The following is a 27925-nucleotide window of genomic DNA, read 5'->3' as shown; positions in this document are numbered from 1 at the left end:
ACATTCTAAATGGACACCTCCCTCTAAATCCAAGCAACTGTTCATCTACAGTTATGTTTTGACTGGGCACATATAAGTTTTTACAGTTGTCAATGAATATTTGCCATATATTTCTAATGGGAGCAAATTTATCCATGGCCTGTCTTTCTTGCCGTGTGTCAGGGTCATCAAATCGGAGACAGCTAAGGAGGAATGAAAAGCGGCCCTCAGACATAGCAGCACGGTACACAGGTGCAGCAGTAGCAGGGTTCCACATTTCTTTAGTAGACAAATGGTTGTCCATCTGGCAACCACTAAAGATACAAATCCCTAGCATTGCACGCACCTCTGCTGGGGTTGTTCTCTGGAAAGTACCTGTTATCTTCCGATACTTCACAACTTCAGCATCAATACGGATGTTCGTCCATGTCACAATTTCGTCGATGATTTGCTCCTCAAAAAATAATGTGAAACACTTCTCAGGGGTGTCAGCATTTGATGCTTCTGGTGTTGGTCCTGGTGTAAAAGCAGGCATCGTGCAGCTGTCCTGGTAGCTGCCAATGTCTGAGGCCGAGAACTCCCCTGGAAACCAGAAGTACTCCTGTAAGACTTGTTTTGGAGTCTCACAATATAGGCCATGTCATCATTCACATGGCGGTGTCCTCTCCCCCTGTGACCCACATCAGGCGTGGCAGGGACCGCATCAGGCGTGGCAAGAACCACATCAGGTGTGGCAGGGGAAGTAAGATGGGCAGTAACCCTAGAGGCAAAAGGTCCTGAGGTGGGAATTTGCCTGGTGGTCAGTCTACTTGAATCACGATGTCGCATTTTTTTTCTCCGATGACTTGAAGTGCTAGGCTCAAAGCCATCACTATCACTGTCATCATCACCCGGTTTTGGAATGTAGTCCACGTCACTTTCGCTGTCATACATCTCTTCTGCTTCCACATGATCAACATCTTCATCACTGCTTTCCCTGAATAGAATCTCTTCTATTTCTTTTTGGGTGAAGTACTTCAGTGGTTTCCTTTTTGGCATTTTTTTCCCTAGAGGACTGCTAGAACTTCACCAGCTAGCTATCTTGCTAGGTATTTGCTGAAAGAAATAATGTGCACAGTTATCTAGCTAGCTTTTAGATAAAAAAAAAGAAAAGAAAAAGAAATCTAATCAGCTAACAATTGCCAAGTTAAACAAACCTTACCTATGTGTTACTCACTAGCTGGGATGCCAGAAACACTAAACCTGCAACAGGGTGACAGCTGTAGTTGAAGAGGGACAGTAAATATGGTGAGCCTGAATGTTGTCACCCTTGAAATGCGGCAAGCTCGCCTGATTTTATACACTAACACTATCACCGGGTGAAATCCACCCAAAACCTACTTTATCCTCTATCACTATTGCCGGGTGAAATTCACCCAAACACATGCCTGTAGGAAAAAGCGGGATTTGGGGTAGGGAAACACCCACGCCTTCAAAGACAATGCTGAAACTACCCAGAGACCCACCACACTCAGACAAACGCAACATATTGAAAATTATGTAAATACATTTGCTCGGGTGAAAATCACCCGGCGATAGTGTTCTAGGGTTAAAAATGATAAACCCTGTCCAGCATGTTACTTAAAGAATATGGAATCATAACAGAGACGCTGTACACATATGTCTGTATTTAATTCTTTGTATGTCTACCTAAATACACAGTGACACATCATAAACATATACACCAATAGTTTAATAAGTTTCAACAATATGCTGAGTCTATGTCTATAACATCACATACTATTTTATAATCATTACATCTTTATAATGAAAGCAAAAATTTAATTAGATTTTGCACATCTTAAAAATTAGATGACAGGATACTAATGAAGGCTTGACTTGAAAAACAAAACAAAGACAAGTTAAAAAATGTGTCTTGCCTACATGCAAATGTGTAACTGTGGTTACGGGTTCAAGGCAACAGCTTCAACAAAAACCATCCTGATATGTCTAATTACTAATATGTACTAAAGTAGGAATATGTATGTATTTTCAATGATAGCAAAATTTGATTGATTTCATACAACCTATGTTTAATATTGTGGGTAAACAGCATACTTTTACACTTTTACAGATTTTGAGCATTACACCTTAAAAGAGAAGTAACATTTTTCAGTACAATTCGCCATAATTATGTACAAAATATATGTACATAAAATAACATTGTGAAAAGCGAGTAGTCTACTTTCATAAAAGTGTCTGAGAAAGAGATATCCTGATTTTGGCTTATCGACTTATTTCTCAGAGTTACATATTAAAGGGCAAGCTTTATCTCTAATCCGATTTTAGTTTTCTTCAGCCTCTTCATCAGCATGTGTTTAATGTCGCGAGTCTTGAAACAGTATATGACTGGATTAACAGCAGCAGGAAAAAGACTGTACAGCAATATCAACCCAATGCGGACATCTAAACTGAAAGAAAATCCAAAAGCATTAGCCACATAAACAAAACATCTGGGTAGATAAAAAAGACATGCGATAAATATTTGTGAAGTACAAGTGGATAAGGTTCTTTTGCGCCCTGCAGAACTGGACATTTTCATAATAACCACAATAATAGAAATGTAGGAAAACAAAATGAATGCAAGAGGAAGCAAAAGACAAAACATGGCTAAACAGAGTGAAGTGACTACAACAATTCTAACATCGTCTCCACAAGCCTGGCTTACTATGGATATGTGGTCACAGTAGCACTGAACAATGATGTTTGATTTACAGAAAGGTAAAGTTAGGGCATGGAGTACAACAGCTATCATCAAAGGCAGAGGTATGAACCAAGCAAACCCACACAACACAGATATGACACTGTTTGTAATTAGAACAGGGTAACGAAGAGGAATACATATTGCAACAAATCGATCAAGAGCCATTACCAGCAAGATGAAAGATGTTACTGATCCCAAATAATGAACAAAGAACATTTGCGTAAAACAGCCATAAAATGAAATAACACTATTGTCAAACCAATATTTTGACATGATTTTTGGCAGTGTCACAGTGCCAAATGTCAAGTCATTCAGGGCCAGGTGACAAAAGACCAGATATGTTGGCTTTTGCAGGGACTTTTCATAGGCAACAAATGATAAAATGAAAATGTTCCCCAATGCAATTGCTAGGTAAACAAAAAAAAGAAAAGTTGATATGGGTCCATAATACTGTGGTGAAAGTCCAGGAAATCCAAGGATGAAGAAGCTTTTCATCCTTGTTACATTGGTGATCATAATTTCAGTAACAAATTTGATTAGAGCTTTGAAATATTGATATGAGAATATACTACTAACATGCACTATAACATTTATACATTAATCATTTTTCAGAAATCATTAAAAAAAACCTATTTAAAAGGTGGTCTTAGAAAAAAGCAATTAATTAGATGATCTCTGTTACATACTTTGAGTATGGCTTTTGCTTCTGATTGCAGCTCTATATTCAAAAGAGTGTCGGGGTGGTAGGCAGCATCCATCTTTTATGAGGTCTGACCTGTTGTATCCTCAATGGACACCCTTCAGCACATCCTTCTCTCTTCCTGCTAAGCTAGCTTGTAATAAATTATTCTTGGTCAAAAAGTGCTGTTCCCTGAAGATTTGGCAGTGCATTGGCTGCAAAATTCCATGCCAATAACTGAAGTCTGGAGAAACGAGTACTAAACAAGAGTGTACATAAGTAAAGTAAGTCAGTAAAATTTTATTTATATAGCACCTTTCAAGATAAAATCACAAAGTGCTTCACCAAAGCTAAAACATAAAAACAAAAATCAGCCAAAGGCAAGTTTAAAAAGATGAGTTTTTAGCTGTTTTTTAAAAGAGGTGAGTGAGTCCACAGATCTCAAACTCAATAGGAGAGAGTTCCAAAGTCTGGGGGCCATAGTTACAAAAGCTCTGTCACCTTTTGTTTTCAGCCTCGTGTGCTGGACAACAAGCAAGCCCTCATCACATGACCTCAGGGGCCTGCTGGGGATGTAAGGATGTAAAAGATCACTGACGTATTTTGGTGCTTGTCCATGCAGAGTCCTGAATGTCAAAATCATAATCTTAAAGTGGACTCTGAATTTTATGGGGAGCCAGTGCAGCTGGATCAGCAGGGGTGTGGCATGGGAGTACTTGATAGACTTGGTCAAAGCCTTGCGGCAGCATTCTGAACATCCTGCTGATGTTCCAAGGAGGTATTACATAAACAGGTGAACAAGGAATTACAATAGTCCAAATGAGAGGAAACAAATGCATGAATGATCATTTTCAGTTCAAAGCATGAAACAATAGGACTCAGCTTCGCAATGTTTCTTAAATGGTAAAAACAGGAGCGGACCAGAGATTTAACATGAGCGTCCAATGTCAGAGCTGGGTCAAAAGTAACACCAAGATTCCTAATAGAAGATTTTGCAAATAAACCAAGAGAGCCTAAAGATAGAAAGACGATGATTATTAAAAAGGTTTTATAATAAATCAACATTGTTATAGGAATGTAAAAATAAATTAACAACATCAGAAAATCAAAAAATCACCTTCCATGGCTCTAAAACATTGGAAGCATCAGTGCCTATCAGTAGCTCCACCTCTGCATCAATGTCGTGAAGTTTAACAGGTTTAAGATGAGGCCACTGATCAATGTTGCCTTGCTGGGGAATATTGACTGTAGAAACTGGCATGGTCTTTTGAGTCAAAACATCTGGCAGCGGCATGAAATCATTTGCTTCCAAACCAGACAGAACTTGTGCACTAACAATCCTATCTTGACTCATTATTCTCAAAAGGATATTGGTCTTTTTACCTTTTAGATTCAGTCTTTTTGCCAGGGTTTCTGTACAGAATGTACCTGAACTTCAAGGATCCAGGATTTCTTTTGTTTGACAGACCAAACATCCCACAATTAAAAGTCCACAAGCCACTGCTGCACTGAGATAATATTTCGTACGCAGGCAAAAGAAGTCCACTGTCCAAACTTGAAAGTTGCGTTTTTATGATTTATTTTATCCAGTTTGGCAAGCAATAACAAGATCCATTTTTGTTACTTCCTGCTGCTTCTCCTGCTCTGGTAAAAAAAAAATACATAGGCCCACCCCAGTGCATGCTGGTCCTATACCTGTCTCTTTATTTATAGAAACAAAATGGCCCTAGAGCTCTTAGTGTCCAGTCCAGCATGTTACTTAAAGAATATGGAATCATAACAGAGACGCTGTACACATATGTCTGTATTTAATTCTTTGTATGCCTACCTAAATACACAGTGACACATCATAAACATATACACCAATAGTTTGATCAGTTTCAACAATATGCTGAGTCTATGTCTGTAACATCACATACTATTTTATAATCATTACATCTTTATAATGAAAGAAAAAATTTAATTAGATTTTGCACATCTTAAAAATTAGATGACAGGATACTAATGAAGGCTTGACTTGAAAAACAAAACAAAGACAAGTTAAAAAATGTGTCTTGCCTACATGCAAATGTGTAACTGTGGTTACGGGTTCAAGGCAACAGCTTCAACAAAAACCATCCTGATATGTCTAATTACTAATATGTACTAAAGTAGGAATATGTATGTATTTTCAATGATAGCAAAATTTGATTGATTTCATACAACCTATGTTTAATATTGTGGGTAAACAGCATACTTTTACACTTTTACAGATTTTGAGCATTACACCTTACAAGAGAAGTAACATTTTTCAGTACAATTTGCCATAATATGTATGAAATATACACATAAATTAAAAAAAAAACAAGAGTGGAATCCATGTTTGGGAGGAAAAATACTGAAAAGGGGCTACATTGTGAAAATCATCACGTCTTTACTCTCATAAGTGTCTGAGAAAGAGATATCCTGCTTCTGACTTATCGATTCACTTTTCAGAGTTACATATTAAGGTGAAAGCTTTATCTCTAATTCAATTTTAGTTTTCTTCAGCCTCTTCATCAGCATGTGTTTAATGTCGCGAGTCTTGAAACAGTATATGACTGGATTAACAGCAGCAGGAAAAAGACTGTACAGCAATATCAACCCAATGCGGACATCTAAACTGAAAGAAAATCCAACAGCATAAGTCACATAAACAAAACATCTGGGTAGATAAAAAAGACATGTGATAAATATTTGTGAAGTACAAGTGGATAAGGTTCTTTTGCGCCCTGCAGAACTGGACATTTTCATAATAACCACAATAATAGAAATGTAGGAAAACAAAATGAATGCAAGAGGAAGCAAAAGACAAAACATGGCTAAACAGAGTGAAGTGACTACAAAAATTCTAACATCGTCTCCACAAGCCTGGCTTATTATGGATATGTTGTCACAGTAGCACTGAACAATGATGTTTGATTTGCAGAAAGGTAAAGTTAGGGCATGGAGTACAACAGCTATCATCAAAGGCAGAGGTATGAACCAAGCAAACCCACACAACACAGATATGACACTGTTTGTAATTAGAACAGGGTAACGAAGAGGAATACATATTGCAACAAATCGATCAAGAGCCATTACCAGCAAGATGAAAGATGTTACTGATCCCAAATAATGAACAAAGAACATTTGCGTAAAACAGCCATAAAATGAAATAACACTATTGTCAAACCAATATTTTGACATGATTTTTGGCAGTGTCACAGTGCCAAATGTCAAGTCATTCAGGGCCAGGTGACAAAAGACCAGATATGTTGGCTTTTGCAGGGACTTTTCATAGGCAACAAATGATAAAATGAAAATGTTCCCCAATGCAATTGCTAGGTAAACAAAAAAAAGAAAAGTTGATATGGGTCCATAATACTGTGGTGAAAGTCCAGGAAATCCAAGGATGAAGAAGCTTTTCATCCTTGTTACATTGGTGATCATAATTTCAGTAACAAATTTGATTAGAGCTTTGAAATATTGATATGAGAATATACTACTAACATGCACTATAACATTTATACATTAATCATTTTCCAGAAATCATTAAAAAAAGCTATTTAAAAGGTGGTCTTAGAAAAAAGCAATTAATTAGATGATCTCTGTTACATACTTTGAGTATGGCTTTTGCTTCTGATTGCAGCTCTATATTCAAAAGAGTGTCTGGGTGGTAGGCAGCATCCATCTTTTATGAGGTCTGACCTGTTGTATCCTCAATGGACACCCTTTAGCACACCCTTCTCTCTTCCTTTTATTTATATAGCACCTTTCAAGATAAAATCACAAAGTGCTTCACCAAAGCTAAAACATAAAAACAAAAATCAGCCAAAGGCAAGTTTAAAAAGATGAGTTTTTAGCTGTTTTTTAAAAGAGGTGAGTGAGTCCACAGATCTCAAACTCAATAGGAGAGAGTTCCAAAGTCTGGGGGCCATAGTTACAAAAGCTCTGTCACCTTTTGTTTTCAGCCTCGTGTGCTGGACAACAAGCAAGCCCTCATCACATGACCTCAGGGGCCTGCAGGGGATGTAAGGATGTAAAAGATCACTGACATATTTTGGTGCTTGTCCATGCAGAGTCCTGAATGTCAAAATCATAATCTTAAAGTGGACTCTGAATTTTATGGGGAGCCAGTGCAGCTGGATCAGCAGGGGTATGGCATGGGAGTACTTGATAGACTTGGTCAAAGCCTTGCGGCAGCATTCTGAACATCCTGCTGATGTTCCAAGGAGGTATTACATAAACAGGTGAACAAGGAATTACAATAGTCCAAATGAGAGGAAACAAATGCATGAATGATCATTTCCAGTTCAAAGCATGAAACAATAGGACTCAGCTTCACAATGTTTCTTAAATGGTAAAAACAGGAGCGGACCAGAGATTTAACATGAGCGTCCAATGTCAGAGCTGGGTCAAAAGTAACACCAAGATTCCTAATAGAAGATTTTGCAAATAAACCAAGAGAGCCTAAAGATAGAAAGACGATGATTATTAAAAAGGTTTTTTAATAAATCAACATTGTTATAGGAATGTAAAAATAAATTAAAAACATCAGAAAATTTAGCAGCAGTAGAGGAATTTAAGATGCAAGAGCTAACCACATGTCAAATAGAAGAGAGAGACAGATGGAAAGACAGGAAAAAACAATACAACAATGTCCAAAATAAAAATGTCCTCAGAACTAATAAAATCACTGGTTAATCCTTGTCAGGGTTTCTGGGTCGTTGACCCAGTATTTTCAGTTCATGTTCACTGTTTATCTACTGCCTGTTCCACTTCCTGTTTTATTGTGTTAGCCTTGGTCTGTGTGCATTATGTTCAGTCCTCTTCCCATTTATCATTAGTTCATTATGTTCAGCTGTGTACTCACTGGTCTCTCATTATCATCATTATCATCAGTCTGTGTATTTAAGCCCTCTGTTTCTACTCGTTCACTGTCGTGTCATTGATGTTGATGTTATGTTGTCCTTCCCGTGTGTTCCCTCAGTTCAGTCAGCCATTCAGTTGTCCAGCCAGTCAGTGTCCGTTCACCCTCTGTTCATCCACTCCTTAAAATAAACCTTCACCAGTCTTCACCTACCTGCGAGTCCTGCATTTGGGTTCCTTCTTCCTCACCTCCACACAACACCTGACAATCCTAAGGTAAAAACAAGGTCCAGTGTGTGTCCTTTGGTGTGTGTAGGGCCAGACACATTCTGTGTAAAATGAAAATAATCCATGACGCCAAGGAAACTTCTGGCAAAGAGGTCAGAGTCATCCTCAATGTGTATATTAAAATCCCTGACTATAACCAGTTTGGACAGCTTCAAAGTGGAGGATAAAAAGTCAATGAACTCCTTTAAAAATTGACCATTTATGCCAGGTGAGCACTACAGTGTCCTCTCTCGAGAGCGGGAGAGGGATAGGCCCTGACCGTCGACACTCCCGGCCCCTGGGCCAGGGACAGGGAGGTGTCAGAAGAGGTGGGTCCAGGTGCTGCCTACATGTCCAGCAGCAACCACCGAGCTTGTCTGGGGTCCACCCATGTGGCATGTGACAGTGACGCAGCAATCACGGCCGTGAATCTAAAAGAAGTCCTGGTTTTCATTGACGATCTCATTGTTTTTGCACCAACTCTTGAGGAACATGAAGCTCGCCTGATGAAAGTTCTCACCAGACTCAAAGATTTTGGCTTGAAGCTTTCACTTGAGAAATGCGTGTTCTTCCAGACATCTGTGAAGTATCTGGGCCATGTAGTGTCCCAGGCTGGTGTTGAAACTGATCCGGACAAGATTTCCACACTCACTTCTTGGCCAGTGCCAAAAAACTTGAAGGAATTAAGATCTTTCCTTGGTTTTGCTGGGTACTACAGACGTTTTGTCCAGGGATATTCAGCCATTGTCAAGCCGTTGCATGATCTCACTGCTGGTTATCCACCTTCCCAGAGGAAACTGAGACAAACTGTAAAGCCAGAGAATTACCTCAACCCCAAAGAGCCATTTGGAGGACGATGGACGCAAATGTGTCAACAAGCTTTTGAGTCCATTATTGACAAACTCACTTCTGCCCCAGTTCTGGCATTTGCTGATCCCAGAAAACCATACACACTCCACACTGATGCCAGTGCCACAGATCTTGGTGCGGTGCTGTATCAAGAGCAGGATGGAAAAAACAGAGTCGTAGCATATGCCAGCAGAGGTCTTTCCCGGAGTGAGTCAAAGTATCCCGCCCACAAATTGGAGTTTGAAATGGGCGGTGACTGAAAAATTCCACGACTATCTTTATGGTGCTCAGTTTACAGTTGTGACAGACAGCAACCCATTAACATACCTCTTATCATCAGCAAAACTTGACGCTACCGGTTACAGATGGCTTTCAGCGTTGTCCACTTTCACCTTCAAATTAATCTACAGAGCAGGAAAGCAGAACGCGGATGCTGATGGTTTGTCTCGCCGACCTCATGGTGAACTGTCTGATGATCCTCTGTCACAGAAAGAACGTGAGCGAATCTGGAGATTTGCATGGCAACATCTCAATGAACCAGATCATGTCTCTATTGACCAGCATACCATCAAAGCAGTTTGTGACCGTCATCTGGTGTACAGTTCAAGCACTGATCCTGATCTTGCTCTGGTGTTATCCATGTCTGTCAATGTCAACAGTCTGCCTGACAGTTTCACGGACGACATCCAGTTCACCTCCATGGTACTCCCCCAAATCTCAACAGCTGACCTTGCAGCCAAACAACGCCTTGACCCTGTCATCCGGCATGTCATAGCTCAGGTTGAGCGAGGAGAGTCCCCACCGCCATTCCTGAGGGAAGAACTTCCCGATTTACCTCTATTACTGCGAGAAGTAAATAAACTGGAGCTCCATAACACCCTTCTCGTCAGGAAGAGACAAGTGGGAAGTGACTTCACATACCAGCTAGTGCTACCTGAGGAATATCGACCAGTTGTACTACACCACCTACATGATCAAATGGGTCACATGGGAATTGACAGAACGCTGGACTTGGTCCGTTCCCGGTTTTATTGGCCTAAGATGACGAGTGATGTGGTCAATAAAATAAGACACTGCGAAAGATGCGTGAGACGCAAATCTCCATCTGAACGAGCCACACCTCTGGTCAATATCAAAACCTCTCATCCCATGGAACTGGTGTGTATGGATTTTCTCTCTGTGGAACCAGATCGTGGAGTCAAAGTCATAACTGACCATTTCACAAAATATGCCATTGCTGTGCCAACACCAAACCAGAAAGCCAGGACTGTTGCCAAATGTTTATGGGACAACTTTCTTGTGCATTATGGTATCCCAGAACGCTTGCACAGTGACCAAGGCCCTGACTTTGAATCCAGAATCATCCGAGAGCTTTGTGAAATGGCTGGGATCCACAAAATAAGAACCACTCCATACCATCCAAGAAGCAATCCTGTTGAACGGTTTAACCGAACATTACTGGATATGCTAGGAACACTCACAGCTCAACAGAAATCCCATTGGAAAGATTTTGTAAAACCCCTGGTGCATGCATACAATTGCACAAGAAATGATGTTACAGGTTTTTCACCATATGAGCTTATGTTTGGCCGCCAACCTCGCTTACCGGTCGACTTGGCCTTTGGACTACCCCTTGCCAAAGAAGGATCAACATCCCACACACAATATGTGGAAAAACTAAAGTCCCACCTAGAAGAAAGTTACAAGCTGGCCATCGAAAGCTCAGAAAAGGTGATGAAACGTAACAAAAACAGATTTGATAAAAATGTCACTGCATCACAGCTGAATGTTGGAGACAGAGTTCTTGTGAGGAACGTGTGGCTAAGAGGCAAACACAAGCTTGCAGATAAATGGGAGTCATCTGTGTACATTGTAGTGAAGAAAGCCGGCACTCTTCCTGTGTATACAGTTCGACCCGAAGGCCAAGACAAGCCCCTGAGAACTTTACATCGAGACCTCCTACTGCCCTGTGGGTATTTACCACCTGAAAAGGAAAGGCTTACTAAGCAGAAGAGAAAAATGCCTGTCTTACCCATGTCTCCTCTATGTGCTGATGCTGATGACAATGACGAAGAGGAACTCGTCTCATACCTACCTATTCCTTTCTCTGCTGAACCAGTCACCTTCACAACAACCATTGACTTACCCAATACTGCGCAACCTGTTCCACTTATCAACCAGCCAGATGTCCCTGTAGTATTGGCTACAGAGGAAGAGAATGCTATTCTCTCAGAGGAACCTGTACCTATTGAAGAGGAACAAGTTATTGCTAACGGAACCTTGGAAGCTGGCTTTGAGCCAGTTGACCTTGCAGAAACTTCACACGATGAAGAAAGTCTGTCTTGTGATTCAGAAGCATCCAGAAATAACTTGTCACAACACTCACCTACTGAATCATAGCCTCTCAGTCCTGAGGCAGAACCACCCTTGAGGCATTCAACCCGCACCAGGAATCCTCCTGATCGGCTGCAATACATCAAGCCTGGTAAGCCTCTGTTAAAGAGCGTTCAGACCTTTCTCCATGGGTTAAGTTCTGTCTTCTCCTTCGCTCTTCAAGATGATGAAGAAGAGGAGACAATGCCTTCACACCTCAGCCAACCAGTCATTCGCTGCCAGCCTAGTCCATGTACGAGGACGTCCATGAGATTAGGGGGGGAGAGTGTAACCACGGTAACTTCTGACCCCACTTCCGCCAGTCCCTTTATTGTGGCGGGAATGAACCCTGTATAAGTTCCGGGTCAATCAGCTGCATGTCCCTGCTCCTCTGGCTGCTGTTGTCCCTGTGGTTGGCGTACTTGTCAGATATCGACAAATTTTACACTAGACCAGTTGACAGCGTGCAATAACCCGGCCGATTCATTCATCTTTAAACTACCTCACAATCGACTCAACGGTGAGTTATTTGTTTGTTTTGTTTTGTCACAATTAATGAAAATGCGGAGCCGCGATCGCACAGCCGAAATCGCCGGTAAGCTAATGCTAGGCTAGCAACAGTAAGTGCAATTACTAGTTTTATTTATTGAATATTGTTGTTTTTGTTTATTCCATTATGGCCGAATGTTGACTTAATGTATCTAGAGTTAACGAGTGATTTGATTTTTGTAGTTTTGTCCGTTTTGGATGTTTTTTGTTACTTTTCTGATGAAATGCCAAAATGGCCTATGAGATTTTGCATGGAGTTAAATTCCATTGAGATTATTGAATCTGTTGTGCAACACCTGTGATTAAATGAGTTTTGTAAATATATGTGAGTAACTTTGGATAATATTTATTAGCGTTATTGCTGATATACTTTGATGGGACCCATGAGAATGTTTTTCTATAATAGTATTTTGAATGAAATTCATTATAAGAGATGATGGTTTGTTGATTGTTGTATGAAACGTGGCATTACTTGTCTTTGTTATTTATGGATTTATGTATTTATTTTGTCACAGCAGTAGAAAGAACTCTGCAACTGAGTTTTGAACAAACTGCAGCATGTCCAGGGCTTTAATAGGCAGACAAAACTGGACAGCTTTGCAGGAGTCCATGCTGGAGGTATAAGGCTGGAGTCTCAAGATGTTATTTAGATGAGAGTGGACAGTTGTAGAGAGAGATATTTAATATGAAATGCGAATTAATTCAGTGGTTATAATGGCTGTAGGATGTGATAGTGAGTGTTTGATTGTCTGTCTCTCTGTTATCCCTGTGATGGAGCGATGCCCTCTGCAGGGGTTGCTGCTATTTGCCTAGCGTCCCTGCAATGGTAAATTTGATGTGGTTAAAAAAATGTTAATAGAGCCCAAGTTCATGTTCTTATTCTGATTGAGGATTGATTTAAGACTTTCCCATAATGAAAGTGATACAAGTGCTAATAGAAGACAAACAATTCACAGCAGAAAAAGTCTGTGGAGGTGTCTGAAATTTATGGTGCTTTGGAATTAAAAACAAAGTCAGAATAACATTTACTAATCTATAATATGCCAATTTGCTTATCAGATAAAGAGAGACATGTATGATGCAAAGCTCTTTTCCTCAAATAACATATATGAACACTATATACTTTCCTTAAAGTTGCTTCAGGAATTTGTTTTGTTTTATTTTGTTTGTTTGTTTTTTCTGAAAGGGTTGAATTATGAATTCCTGACTGAGAGAGGTAATGCTGCACTAATGAATTAGACTAACTATTCACTTCAGCTAAAGTTATTAAGTTAGCTAAAGAGTTGGGATGCTGTAAGACATAAATAAAGCTAAACTACAAAGGTTTGGACACTGTTTTGCATATTTCCCTACTGTAGGGGTCTCTGCAAGCATACAGGGCTCTAAGAGGGTACAAGATGACAACTTTGGAATTCTACTAGAAACAGTCGAGCATATTTGTTTGTCAAAGCTGAATCCAGGGCGTATTTAGCTAAAAGCTACAATAAGCATAAAAGTTACTGTATGGCTATCATTTGTTAACATGACGCTCGTTCTTATACATGTAATACATTTATTACCAACCTGAGAGTTTATCCGCTGGTCATTCGACATGACTTCTGAAGTCTTAATTCAGCTCAAGATGCTGTAGATTCCCATCAGTGACACTTTCGGTCCACTAGTAAAACGTAGTTCTATTAATCTGCGCTCTGGTTCCGGTTCATACTCTTGAACCGGAACCGGATGCAAGTCACAGAAAACGGAATTTTGGAAATGAAATTGAATTGTAGAACTGAAACTGAATGGTGAGAAGTGAATCTGAAATTATTCGAGAACTAAATTTTTAAAGGATAAAATACAGTTTCAAAGCAAATGAATTCATTTTCAAACTATAAAATTGAAGTTCAATTTAGTGATGATAATTTTCAAACCAATAAATTGAATTTCAAATTAGGCTAATTCAAATTTAGTTTTTAAAAGCCTTTATTCAAGCTACAATTCAGATTCAGTCCGAATAATTCAAATTTAACTTATTCAAATTCAGTTTCTGATGGCACAGATTTCTGCCCATATAAATGACCGTCTTTCAGATGCTGTAGTTACCTCCACAGAGTCACCACCAGACTGGTGTTTGAAACTCCTTACGCAATTTCAAACACTTCAATTCAAGATTCCAAGAACACTGTGTTGATTTCTACTCTCAGAAGTCCTCACTTTATCTCAACTGTAGGTGTAAAAGGGATGGTGCTAAAGGGGGGATTTTAAATTTAATTGAAATTAAAATTTGAAATCATACACACATACATATATTAGCAAAATTTGTTATAAATGATGATTAAGCTGCATCATTATTTAAAACATAAAACATAAAAATATCACAGTAAATAATAGAAATGATGCATTTTCCCCCTCTAATTTATTCAGTTGCATACCTGTTTAAAATGATTTAAGACACTACAATTAATCCCTTCTATAATTACATTCCAATACAATTTCTCCTTAAAAAAATTATAAACAAAGTGAAGCATCCCAAAAACAGAAAAAGTAAAACATACACCTTAATATTATACAGCAAAGCTCTTGTTATTGTGGGGTTTTTAAATTAAAAAGCAAAACTAAAGAACTAAATGTTAAACAGCCAATTTGATTAACATAGAACTACTTTGTGCTCTGAGATTATTTTCTAGATTCAGTAGAAGCAATAAATAATTTAAGTCACATGCCAGGAAGTGTCGACTCTGTACCCTGCGAGAGATACCACTGAAAATCAACTATATAAAACTTTTCTATACACTAACCAAGCAAAAGACTCCTTAATGAAATACAAGAATCACTTTGGCTCCCCATTAGAATAGGATAATTTAAAGCATGTTAAGGTGATGTTTTTAACGAGTTACTAATAGCTGCAACCTGAGCTTTTTCTGGAACGATTCTTCTGCAGAATTGTTTCAACAAGCTTTCTCTCATGTCTTTTGCTCTTAAGCAATATATGAGTGGATTGATCATTGGTGGGGCAAGGCTGTACAGCATGATGATCACTATTCGCACATCAGCACTAAATGTAATGCCAACATTTTGGGCTAAATATACAAAACATCTGGGTAAAAAATAAAGGGAGATTATAATCAGCTGAGTACTACAAGTGGACAATGATTTCATGCGGCTTTGCACATTTGCTATCTTATACACTGCTATAAGAATAGAGCCGTATGAGAAAATGATGAATGCCAGAGGCCCCAGTAGCACAACCATTGCAAATACAAAAGCAGGGATGGCATAAGGGGTCCTGTCAGTGCACGCAAGGACTGTTATACCAATATGGTCACAGAAGCAGTGAGTGATTATGTTTGAGGCACAGTAAGGAAGAGGATATGCTCTAATGACCATCATTAAAGGGGATGCCTTGGCAATAATCCATGCAGTAATACTAAGAATTAAAATATTCGATTTTGTAAGAATATGTGAATATCTGAGAGGATGGCAGATAGCCAAATATCTATCTAAAGCCATCTGAAAGAGAATGTATGCAACAGCTGTGCCAAAATAATGGACAAAGTACATTTGGATAAAACAGGCAGTAAATGAAATGCTTCCTGACTGAAACCAATATCTGCTTATGATCTTAGGTAAAGTGGTTGTGCTAAAGAGAATATCACATACACTCAGATTTAAAATAATATAATACATTGGCTCATGGAGGCTGTGGTTGGTTGCAAATAAAAAAATAACTGTAGCATTTGCTATCAGAGTTATCAAATATACAAAAAACAATACAGCTGAGACAAGACCATAGTACTCTTGATGAAGTCCAGGGAATCCGGTAAGGACAAACTCCGTCACACTGCTATGATTTTCCACAGGCATGATGGAGGGGAGACGTCCTTAAAACGCTAGTAAATATAATACTTTAGATAAAACACTTAAGGCTCATCATTTACATGATGACATTCAAACTCACAATAAAGTACAGCATCAAACCAATTCATTTAGATTCTTTTCACTGTACTGTTAACCCTATTGTACCATTTAATGCATTTATATTGCTAAGATTATAAATTATTGTTTTTAATCCTTTTTGATTACTTATTTCTTTTAACAAAGGATTTCGATCCATGAATGTTTGTATACAACCAAAGCTTTTTTGTGTTAAATTTTAACAATATAAATTAACATAGTAATGATTTAGACTTTAATTAGCTCAGTTTATATATACCTTTCTCATACAGCCTTGGGGTAGACTCTGCTGACTTGTCTCCTGGTTCTCTGCTTAAAAAGACTTCTTGCACTATATGGCCTTGTGATGAAGGTGTGCTATTGGCCATTTTTCTATTCTCTGTGGATCAGTCAGTGCTCAATATTCAGTCAGACCATGAGAGCATCATTAATGGTATTTTTTAGTAAAGGAAAAAGTCCTTTACTACGGAGCCCCACAAGGGACATGGGAGAAAAAAAAATTATGATGAACTTTTGCGAGATCTCGCAAAACAAACTCGGGATCTCGTAAAAGTTTTGCAAGATCCCGAGTTTGTTTTGCGAGATCTCGCAAAAGTCAGTCTTAATTTTTTTTTTTTCTCCCATGTCCCTTGTGGGGCTCCGTACTTTACCAGTTACTCTTAAGATTAATTAAAAACTGTATACATGCTCAAAGTACTAATTGTGTGACATGCTTAAGTAAAAAAAAGTATATTTTAGGTATTTATATGTGTATCTATTTACATTTGGTGTCATTCAGCTTTTTGGACTTCAATAAAGATTATGCATAATTATTTAGTAGAAGTTGTCATGGTCCTGGGTCTGTGATCTGGGGATCATGTGTTATTTTTTTGAGTTGAATGAATATTATGAGTTTTATTCGTCTTTCTTAATCATTTATGGTTGTGGTGTGATCTGCTCCTGGTTCCTCCTTTCCCTGTGTGTTGTCGTGTCAGTTTTGCTGCCCGATCAGGACTGGAGAGTCCCTGCCTTGGAGCCAGCCACACCTGCAATAATCACTCACCTGTTGCTGATCTGCCTAATCAAGGGGCTCTACTTAAGAGAGCAGTGGAGCAGCAGTTGGCATGGGATTGTTAAACTAGAAATACAGTTAGTGTGGAGCTTGTGTTTTCAATACTCTCTTGTTGGAATGGTTAACGTGTTTAGTTGGCCGGTGGATGGGACAGTACTCATTGTGGCATCTCTTGTTTCCAGGTTGATTACGGAAACGTGTGCAGGGAGCAGTACACAGTTGAACACAAGCACCAGGGAGGACGAAGCACTACCACGCATCACAGAGAGGAATCACCGCACGGGGAATTGGAAAAGCACACACTGTGGATTGTTGGCACTTTTTTCTGTGTAAATAAACAAACTTTCTCCATTCTAAAAGTCCAGCATTTGGGTTCTCCTTCAGCCAACCTTGACAGAAATGAGCTAAATTTAGTCGTAAATAAGCTGAAAGCCATCTAGGATTGTTTTTGTTGTTGTTAGAAAATGATATTTCTTGCTTTGAAAGCACAGCGTTTGTTTACAGTGTTGGTCAAGTTACTTGAAAAAAGTAATCAGTAACTAATTGCTAATTACTCCTCCAAAAAAGTACCCCATCACTTTACTGATTACTTATTTTCAAAAGTTCTTAGCTACTTAATTACATTTTAAAAATATGATACAAAACCTGATTACGTAATAAAGCAATAGAACTTTTAGCCCAGACCTTTCTACTTATTCTGCATAATCTATCATATAAAATGTAATCAAATGAAAAAGTCTCTTTTTAAAACTTGTTTTATTAGTTTTAATCTTTTAACTTTATGCACATTGCATCAAGCAAAAGTTATATGCAACAGTCTTTGACTTGAAGAAATTTGTTTAACATTTAAACCTATTTTCTGCATATTCCAGCATATAAAATAACATTTTTTGTTTTTACACTCACTCTTTCAAATAGATGCAAGTAAAACACAGCAGAAAATAAATAAAATCAAAGACTTAGTGGCACTAAGTCCTGTTGCTCATAATTCTATTTTCACCTGTTTAGCAGGAGTGGGGCATGTGGAGGTTTGCCCTGGTGCAGGTTTTTTTTTTTTTTTTTTTTTTGCTAACTTGTTGCCTTACAAAACATGTGATTTATTGCCTGTACTGTTTGGCAGTGTAGCAATCAGAACAGTTGTTTGAAGGTCAGAAAAAATGATCAACAGATTTATTTTCCCAACTGCACCATTACGGCTTTTACTATACTGGTCAACTTGACACACTATTAATGATACACGCCATGTTTCGAGGCAGCAGTAAACTAATATAGTGTGCATTTGTAAGTACCTGTTTGTACACATGTGTGAAAACTTGTACGCTTGTGTGCACACCTGTGTGTGTGAGCTTGTGCTCATAAGATTTCTCCATTTAAGTATCTAATAGTAGGTTTGGGGAGCCACAGCCTTGACCCCATTTCATAAAGCAGGCATGGAGGAGACCCAGGCCCCAGACATCCATAGCCCCCCTAGAGTACAAGAGCAATCACAGCACCCACCTAGAAAAGTGTTAAGGAGAGCCCTTGACAGGGATCACCCAGGGGCCATGGTGCAGAAGCCACAGGAGGCCTCAGCGGCGAGCCTGCGGGCTCCACAGGCAATCTGGCTAGCAGACTGTGTACCGGGCCCAGAGACCCCCAGCAGGGGCCCAATAGAGCCAGGCCCCACCAAGCAGCCACCAGGAGTGAGCCACTAAACAGCCAAACACCCACCCAGAGACACAGAGAACCACCAATGCACCGGTGTGTGTTGGCACCAGCAACTGGCAGTGAGTGTGGTGGGGGGAAATAGGCCATCACACCTGAGGGAGCCTAAGATGTTCTGAGAGAGTGAGAGTGTAAGACCTGACCTGACACATAGACATATACAATCAGAATCAGAATACTTTATTAACCCCTAGGAAATTATGTCACAAGCATGCATTTCCAGCCTCATGCACACACATACAAATACTCACATGCTCGTCCAACATGGAGACACACAAAAATGTTGTTTGCTTTTTCCCCCATTGAACAGCAATTTTAGCTTTTTTTTAATGTGAATTTTCACTGGTGCTATAAGTTAAATATAACACTATTCTAAATGTTGTCCTTTAAATTCAATAATAAATAGGTTAAAATCATGTATTAAAAAAAAAAAAAAAAAAAAAAAAAAATTAATTATTAACTGCATATTTTTTTACAGCCAGCAGAATTAATTCATTCCACAGTTACAGTGAAAAGATTTTCTTCTTAAAAAAAAAAAACTCAACAAAAATTAAAGCCACAGAATGAAGCAAAAACAGGAAAAAACAAATGGATACCTTGTTACAAGGGCAGTCAGAAAACATTTTAAACTTGTGAAACAGTATAGATATTTGATAGATGTCTTTCGTATTTTATCATTCTGTTTACCGCTGTTAGTGTCCTTACTGATTTACTCTGAAGGAGGCTGTCAGTGCGCAATGCTGTTTTTGTTGCTGTTATCTGCTGTTAGCCAGCATTAGTGAAGCTTCCTTTGAAGTCGATCAAACATTGTTGCACTTGGAAACTTAGTGAATAAACTCTCATGTGATGTGAGAATACAGTCAAACTGCTTATCAGAGGGAAAAATGTGAATTTAGTACACTCGCAGCTAAGCTGTTCTTGTTGGTTAGTCAGCCATTTTCAGCTGTCAGGAAACTGGAGAGTCGCGTGTGTAATCTGATGACAATAAATAATTGCGATTGGGAATATGGAGGATAAATAAGCATGTTTATGGCCATTTTTTGAGTCCAGACTTTAGTTCAGAAGATGAAGCTTAAAGTGAGGAGAAAGTGGATGAAGTGGAAATAAGGCAGGAGAGAGCGCATGGTGAAAGGCATTATGAGAAAGATGCATATGAAGTGATCACATATAGTTTGAAAAACATATTTGGTATCCTAAAATTAAAAGTTACAACTTTTAAAAACTTACAAAGAGTACTGCGTATGTGCCTGGTCTCTAGCAACATACATAAAAATGTTATTAGGTAGAATGTCTTGGCCACTGTATTCAAGATGGTGGGGAAACTTCCACAAACCAGCACCTGCTCCTCTATATTTCCAAATGAATAATTGGGTGGTGTAATTACACATTAATTAAAGTATATTTATCAGGAAACTATTATTTTTTATATTAGATAACCTTAAGAAATTACTTAGTATAACTTTAAATTAAAAAAAAATGGACATAAAAAACTACTCGATTTTAATAACAAAGAGTAGGTAAGAAGAATTTTAAATTTGGTGAGGGCATAAACACATGAAAAAAAGCACGTGAGAAGTTCAAAGTCTGGTTTGTTTTATCAGTAGAAAAACGGGGTCAATAGAAGCAATAAACATATTCTGTCACATTCCAGGAAGTGCTTACAAATGTTTTTTTTAACGTTTGTTCCCCTGTTTCCTGCAACAGACACCACTGAACATCAACTACAGCAACTTTTTTTTACATAAATCCAGCAAAGGTTTCTTTCATAAATGCAGTACAACAAGACAATCTATTTGCCTTCCCTTTAGAATGATTTACATTAAGGCCTGTTTGAAAGATATGTTAACTTATGAGTTACTAATAGCTGCAACCTGAGCTTTTCGTGGAACAAGTCTTTTGCAAAATTGCTTCAACAAGCTTTCTCTCATGTCTTTTGCTCTTAAGCAATATATGAGTGGATTGATCATTGGTGGGGCAAGGCTGTACAGCATGATGATCACTATTCGCACATCAGCACTAAATGTAATGCCAACATTTTGGGCTAAATATACAAAACATCTGGGTAAATAATAAAGGGAGATTATAATCAGCTGAGTACTACAAGTGGACAATGATTTCAGGCGGCCTTGCACATTTGCTATCTTATACACTGCTATAAGAATAGAGCAGTATGAGAAAATGATAAATGCCAGAGGCCCCAGTAGCACAACCATTGCAAATACAAAAGCAGGAGTGGCATAAGGGGTCCTGTCAGTGCACGCAAGGACTGTTATACCAATATGGTCACAGTAGCAGTGAGTGATTATATTTGAGGCACAGTAAGGAAGAGCATATGCTCTAATAACTGACATTAAAGGGGATGCCTTGGAAGTAATCCATGCAGTAATACTAAGAATTAAAATATTCGATTTTGTGAGAATACGTGAATATTTGAGAGGATGGCAGATAGGTACTTGGCTATCTAAAGCCATCTGAAAGAGAATGTATGCAACAGCTGTGCCAAAATAATGGACAAAGTACATTTGGATAAAACAGGCAGTAAATGAAATGCTTCCTGACTGAAACCAATATCTGCTTATGATCTTAGGTAAAGTGGTTGTGCTAAAGAGAATATCACATACACTCAGATTTAAAATGATATAATACATTGGCTTATGGAGGCTGCGGTTGGTTGCAAATAAAAAAATAACTGTAGCATTTGCTATCAGAGTTACCGAATATACAAAAAACAATACAGCTGAGACAAGACCATAGTACTCTTGATGAAGGCCAGGGAATCCAGTAAGGATGAACTCAGTCAGAACACTATGATTTCTCTCAGGCATGATGAAACAGAAATTTGTTTAAAACACTGGTAAACATACAATGCTTGAGAAACCACCGTTAAGCCTTATCAATTACACAATCTTAAATTTACAATACAGTATAGTATTAACTCAAAGATTTAATCCGACTAATTGTTATTGTTATTATTTTTCAATTCTTTTTCAATTCTTTTTCTTTATCAAAGCCTTTTGATCTAATCATGTTTCATGTGAAAAATAAACATTCCGTTTTATTGTAAATCTTTAACTATGCACATAAACATAAGGATGAGAAAGACTTTAATTAGCTCAGTTTATATGTACCTTTCTCATACAGGATGAGAGAAGGCTCCGCTGTGTTGCCTGCTGATTCACTGCTTAAAAAGACTTCTTGCAGTGTGGTATCATGATGGTGGTGTTCGATAGGTTCACTTTATATTCTCTGTGGATCAAGCCAAGCCTACTTTATTTATAAAGCACTCTAACTGAACACTGACCAGAGTGCTGAAAATAAAACAATAAAAAATAAAAATACATAAAATCAAAAACAGTGACAGTAAACAATATACAACACCAACATCAGAAAGACATTAAAATCCAAATAAAATTGGCCTTTCTATACGGTGTTAAAAGCCAAACCAAAAAGGTGCATCTTCAGACCAAAATGAAAGATATCAAATTGGAAATACTTTGTAATTTGTAATGGCAGTGCATTCCAGAATTTGGGAGCCGCAATTGCAAAAGCCCGATCTGAGAGACCGACGAGGGGTGTGAAGGTGCAGTACTTAAGAGAGGTAGTGTGGGGCAAGACCATTTAAGGCTTTTGAAACCAAATTAAAGAATTATTAATTGAACCCTAAAATGCACAGGTAGCCAGTGTAGTGAGCATAAAACAATAGTAATATGCTCCCTCCCTTCTCCGTTTACCAGTTAAAAACCGTGCAGCAGCATTTTGCACCAGTTGAAGACATGACAAGGGTGCCTGGCTACTACCAAGGTACAACAAGTTACAGTAATGCAGCTGAGTTGTAATAAAATAATGGATTACTGTTCTAAAATCAGCTATCTTGGAAAACCAAGATAACATGACTCCCTAAAGTTGTAGCCAGGAGGGTGTCTTTAACAACTCTAAGCAACACACCGCATGGACAATGAAATGTCAAATAACACAAGCTTATGATCTGAAACACGGCATCTAAAATCATGAAGTTAGAAACAGGCCGATGATGGGATAAAACAACATACAATGTAATATCCACATACTTGTGTAGGTCCAGTCACTAGGACCAGGCATCATAGCGGCTAAGATGAACAGGGATATGACTCAAAACATGAGTGAGGCACAGTAAATAATTGGCAGGAATAACAGAGGGGTGAAACACCAGCTCCTGGTAGACAGAACAGTCTCGAGATTGCAAGACTAGAGTGACCAAACTTTGTACTGCCTGGATTGACTACAAGAAAGCCTATAACTCAGTGGCCCACACATGGATCCTGGAATGCCTAGAACAATAAAAGATCAACAGGACCCTAAGAGCCTTCATCGGGGATTCAATGGGGATATGGCGAACAATAGTAGAGGTCAATTTCAGACATCAAGGACAACTGCAATTACTTGGGAATCCCAAAGACATGTCCTGAGTAGTCAGCTGAATGGTAAGAACAAGATCCCTGCAATCAACACCTACGCCCTGCCAATGATCAGGTATCCTGCCGGTGATTAGGTTCCATGCTGGGATAATAAACCGCCCAAAGAAGGAGATCAAAGCCACTGACATCAAGACAAGGAAGCTTGGATTTTAACCCAAATGCACCACCACGAGACTGTGGGGACTGTACGCTAAGCAGAAGGAAGGAGGCCAAGGACTGGTGAGTGTTAAAACCACTATCCATGATCACATGATGACAACAAACATCCATGAGTACATCAGGAAGATGGCCCCAACTGACCATGTATGTACTAAATACTTCAGGCAGCAGAAACCTGAGAAAGAAGAGGATCAATGAGAAGAACCATTGTAGAAGGACAGGCCCCTGTACTGTATGTACCACGGGGAGGTATAAGACGTGGCTGACATCAAGAAATCCTACCAGTGGCTGAACAAATCTGGACTGAAAGACAGCACAGAGGCACTAATAATGGCAGCACAGGAACAGGCTCTTAGCACAAGATCGATAGAGGCAGGGGTTTAACACACCAGGCAATACCTTAGGTGCAGGCTGTATAAAGATGCCCCTGAGACAATCCAGCACAACAGCAGGGTACAAAATGATAGCAGTCAGGGCATACATGGAATACCATAAGCACGTGGCTGGCATAGTATGGAACATCTGTGCCGAGTACGGCCTGGAATTCCCAGATACAGGCAGACAAACTGGTGGTGGCTAACCAACCTGACATAGCAGTGGTGGACAAGCAGAGGAAGACAGCAAAATTTAAAATTATTTTATTTATTTATTTATTTCTACACACAACACAATAAATTTATTCTATAGTTACACATCAAGTGATTGTCTCATTAAGAAAAAACAAAGAATCCCCCCCCCCCCCCCCCTTCCTGGGACAGTACAAATGTTGTGGTATGTTTTGACATTTACAAAAGAAAATTCTGCCCTCAGGTCAAAAATGAAATGTACATTATCTAAGTAACAATTTGATTCAATTTAATTTATATAGTGCTAAATCACAACTGGTGCCTAAAGGCTCTTTAACAAGTGGGTAAGACAAAATTTGAATCTATTCAGGTCACAAATACATGAAATGGAAAGCTGTGTGAGACACTGTGAGTGTGAAGCTCAGCCTGTTTTTTGAATATCGAACTCTGTTTGTGCTCCCTTAAAAACTTGACAGAACTCTGCATACATATCTGGGGTCAAGAGAACATATAAAGATACCGGGTTACATGTAAGGAAATGCTTGCTAATGGTTTTATTTCATCTGTAACCTGCAACAAATAGCACTGGATCTCAAGTATATGTAATTTTTATATGTAATTTTTCTCCAACAACTCATGGACTTTTTCATGCAATACAAGAATCCCAATGACTTAAACTGTTTAAAAGATCTGTTATTTGTGATTTATGATATTAATAACTGCAACCTGTGCTTTTTGTGGAATGGTTCTTCTGCAAAATACCTTCAACAAGCTTTCTCTCATGTCTTTTGCTCTTAAGCAGTATATGAGTGGATTGATCATTGGTGGGGCAAGGCTGTACAGCATGATGATCACTATTCGCACATCAGCACTAAATGTAATGCCAACATTTTGGGCTAAATATACAAAACATCTGGGTAAAAAGTAGAGGGATATTATTATCAGCTGAGTACTACAAGTGGACAATGATTTCAGGCGACCTTGCACACTTGCTATTTTATGTACTGCTATAAGAATAGAGCAGTATGAGAAAATGATAAATGCCAGAGGCCCCAGTAGTGTAACCATTGCAAATACTAAAGCAGGGATGGCATAAGGGGTCCTGTCAGTGCACGCAAGGACTGTTATACCAATATGGTCACAGAAGCAGTGAGTGATTATGTTTGAGGCACAGTAAGGAAGAGGATATGCTCTAATGACCATCATTAAAGGGGATGCCTTGGCAACAGTCCATCCAGTAATACTAAGAATTAAAATATTCGATTTTGTGAGAATACGTGAATATTTGAGAGGATGGCAGATAGCCAAGTACCTATCTAAAGCCATCTGAAAGAGAATGTATGCAACAGCTGTGCCAAAATAATGGACAAAGTACATTTGGATAAAACAGGCAGTAAATGAAATGCTTCCTGACTGAAACCAATATCTGCTTATGATCTTAGGTAAAGTGGTTGTGCTAAAGAGAATATCACATACACTCAGATTTAAAATGATATAATACATTGGCTTATGGAGGCTGTGGTTGGTTGCAAATAAAAAAATAACTGTAGCATTTGCTATCAGAGTTATCAAATATACAAAAAACAATACAGCTGAGACAAGACCATAGTACTCTTGATGAAGTCCAGGGAATCCGGTAAGGACAAACTCCGTCACACTGCTATGATTTTCCACAGGCATGATGGAGGGGAGACGTCCTTAAAACGCTAGTAAATATAATACTTTAGATAAAACACTTAAGGCTCATCATTTACATGATGACATTCAAACTCACAATAAAGTACAGCATCAAACCAATTCATTTAGATTCTTTTCACTGTACTGTTAACCCTATTGTACCATTTAATGCATTTATATTGCTAAGATTATAAATTATTGTTTTTAATCCTTTTTGATTACTTATTTCTTTTAACAAAGGATTTCGATCCATGAATGTTTGTATACAACCAAAGCTTTTTTGTGTTAAATTTTAACAATATAAATTAACATAGTAATGATTTAGACTTTAATTAGCTCAGTTTATATATACCTTTCTCATACAGCCTTGGGGTAGACTCTGCTGACTTGTCTCCTGGTTCTCTGCTTAAAAAGACTTCTTGCACTATATGGCCTTGTGATGAAGGTGTGCTATTGGCCATTTTTCTATTCTCTGTGGATCAGTCAGTGCTCAATATTCAGTCAGACCATGAGAGCATCATTAATGGTATTTTTTAGTAAAGGAAAAAGTCCTTTACTACTACTAAATTTAGTCGTAAATAAGCTGAAAGCCATCTAGGATTGTTTTTGTTGTTGTTAGAAAATGATATTTCTTGCTTTGAAAGCACAGCGTTTGTTTACAGTGTTGGTCAAGTTAGTTGAAAAAAGTAATCAGTAACTAATTGCTGATTACTCCTCCAAAAAAGTACCCCATCACTTTACTGATCACTTATTTTCAAAAGTTCTTAGCTACTTAATTACATTTTAAAAATATGATACAAAACCTGATTACGTAATAAAGCAATAGAACTTTTAGCCCAGACCTTTCTACTTATTCTGCATAATCTATCATATAAAATGTAATCAAATGAAAAAGTCTCTTTTTAAAACTTGTTTTATTAGTTTTAATCTTTTAACTTTATGCACATTGCATCAAGCAAAAGTTATATGCAACAGTCTTTGACTTGAAGAAATTTGTTTAATATTTAAACCTATTTTCTGCATATTCCAGCATATAAAATAACATTTTTTGTTTTTACACTCACTCTTTCAAATAGATGCAAGTAAAACACAGCAGAAAATAAATAAAATCAAAGACTTAGTGGCACTAAGTCCTGTTGCTCATAATTCTATTTTCACCTGTTTAGCAGGAGTGGGGCATGTGGAGGTTTGCCCTGGTGCAGGTTTTTTTTTTTTTTGCTAACTTGTTGCCTTACAAAACATGTGATTTATTGCCTGTACTGTTTGGCAGTGTAGCAATCAGAACAGTTGTTTGAAGGTCAGAAAAAATGATCAACAGATTTATTTTCCCAACTGCACCATTACGGCTTTTACTATACTGGTCAACTTGACACACTATTAATGATACACGCCATGTTTCGAGGCAGCAGTAAACTAATATAGTGTGCATTTGTAAGTACCTGTTTGTACACATGTGTGAAAACTTGTACGCTTGTGTGCACACCTGTGTGTGTGAGCTTGTGCTCATAAGATTTCTCCATTTAAGTATCTAATAGTAGGTTTGGGGAGCCACAGCCTTGACCCCATTTCATAAAGCAGGCATGGAGGAGACCCAGGCCCCAGACATCCATAGCCCCCCTAGAGTACAAGAGCAATCACAGCACCCACCTAGAAAAGTGTTAAGGAGAGCCCTTGACAGGGATCACCCAGGGGCCATGGTGCAGAAGCCACAGGAGGCCTCAGCGGCGAGCCTGCGGGCTCCACAGGCAATCTGGCTAGCAGACTGTGTACCGGGCCCAGAGACCCCCAGCAGGGGCCCAATAGAGCCAGGCCCCACCAAGCAGCCACCAGGAGTGAGCCACTAAACAGCCAAACACCCACCCAGAGACACAGAGAACCACCAATGCACCGGTGTGTGTTGGCACCAGCAACTGGCAGTGAGTGTGGTGGGGGGAAATAGGCCATCACACCTGAGGGAGCCTAAGATGTTCTGAGAGAGTGAGAGTGTAAGACCTGACCTGACACATAGACATATACAATCAGAATCAGAATACTTTATTAACCCCTAGGAAATTATGTCACAAGCATGCATTT

At 38.7% G+C, this 27925-nt stretch overlaps 5 protein-coding genes across 5 annotated transcripts; all 5 read right to left on the bottom strand.

Moving 5' to 3' along the window:
• Positions 1-2272: 2272 nt before the first annotated feature.
• Positions 2273-3238, bottom strand: LOC101465985 (olfactory receptor 52E8-like). The gene has a single exon (XM_004560628.3). The coding sequence runs from the start codon at positions 3236-3238 to the stop codon at positions 2273-2275; it is 966 nt and encodes a 321-aa protein (XP_004560685.3).
• A 2311-nt stretch (positions 3239-5549) lies between these two features.
• On the bottom strand, positions 5550-6851 carry LOC106675465 (olfactory receptor 52E8-like). The gene has a single exon (XM_014410082.3). The coding sequence runs from the start codon at positions 6849-6851 to the stop codon at positions 5886-5888; it is 966 nt and encodes a 321-aa protein (XP_014265568.3). The 3' UTR covers positions 5550-5885.
• Positions 6852-15158: 8307 nt separating this feature from the next.
• LOC112435933 (olfactory receptor 2AT4-like) lies at positions 15159-16657 on the bottom strand. Its single transcript, XM_024805036.2, has one exon. The coding sequence runs from the start codon at positions 16149-16151 to the stop codon at positions 15159-15161; it is 993 nt and encodes a 330-aa protein (XP_024660804.2). The 5' UTR covers positions 16152-16657.
• A 4186-nt stretch (positions 16658-20843) lies between these two features.
• On the bottom strand, positions 20844-21821 carry LOC101466556 (olfactory receptor 2AT4-like). The gene has a single exon (XM_014410083.2). The coding sequence runs from the start codon at positions 21819-21821 to the stop codon at positions 20844-20846; it is 978 nt and encodes a 325-aa protein (XP_014265569.2).
• Positions 21822-24868: 3047 nt separating this feature from the next.
• On the bottom strand, positions 24869-26327 carry LOC112435962 (olfactory receptor 2AT4-like). The gene has a single exon (XM_024805072.2). It carries the CDS (start codon positions 25853-25855, stop codon positions 24869-24871), a length of 987 nt encoding a protein of 328 aa, XP_024660840.2. The 5' UTR covers positions 25856-26327.
• Positions 26328-27925: the final 1598 nt, after the last annotated feature.

This window comes from Maylandia zebra, linkage group LG14, assembly GCF_041146795.1.
Source record: "Maylandia zebra isolate NMK-2024a linkage group LG14, Mzebra_GT3a, whole genome shotgun sequence".
Lineage (NCBI taxonomy): Eukaryota > Metazoa > Chordata > Actinopteri > Cichliformes > Cichlidae > Maylandia > Maylandia zebra.
Note: the sequence above shows the minus strand (reverse complement) of the source record. Positions and strands in the feature narration are given on the sequence as shown.

Bases quoted from the DNA above. Each gene is read 5' to 3' on its own strand.
- LOC106675465 (XM_014410082.3), bottom strand. From the start codon at position 6,851: ATGATCACCAATGTAACAAGGATGAAAAGCTTCTTCATCCTTGGATTT.
- LOC101466556 (XM_014410083.2), bottom strand. From the start codon at position 21,821: ATGCCTGAGAGAAATCATAGTGTTCTGACTGAGTTCATCCTTACTGGA.
- LOC101465985 (XM_004560628.3), bottom strand. From the start codon at position 3,238: ATGATCACCAATGTAACAAGGATGAAAAGCTTCTTCATCCTTGGATTT.
- LOC112435962 (XM_024805072.2), bottom strand. From the start codon at position 25,855: ATGCCTGTGGAAAATCATAGCAGTGTGACGGAGTTTGTCCTTACCGGA.
- LOC112435933 (XM_024805036.2), bottom strand. From the start codon at position 16,151: ATGCCTGTGGAAAATCATAGCAGTGTGACGGAGTTTGTCCTTACCGGA.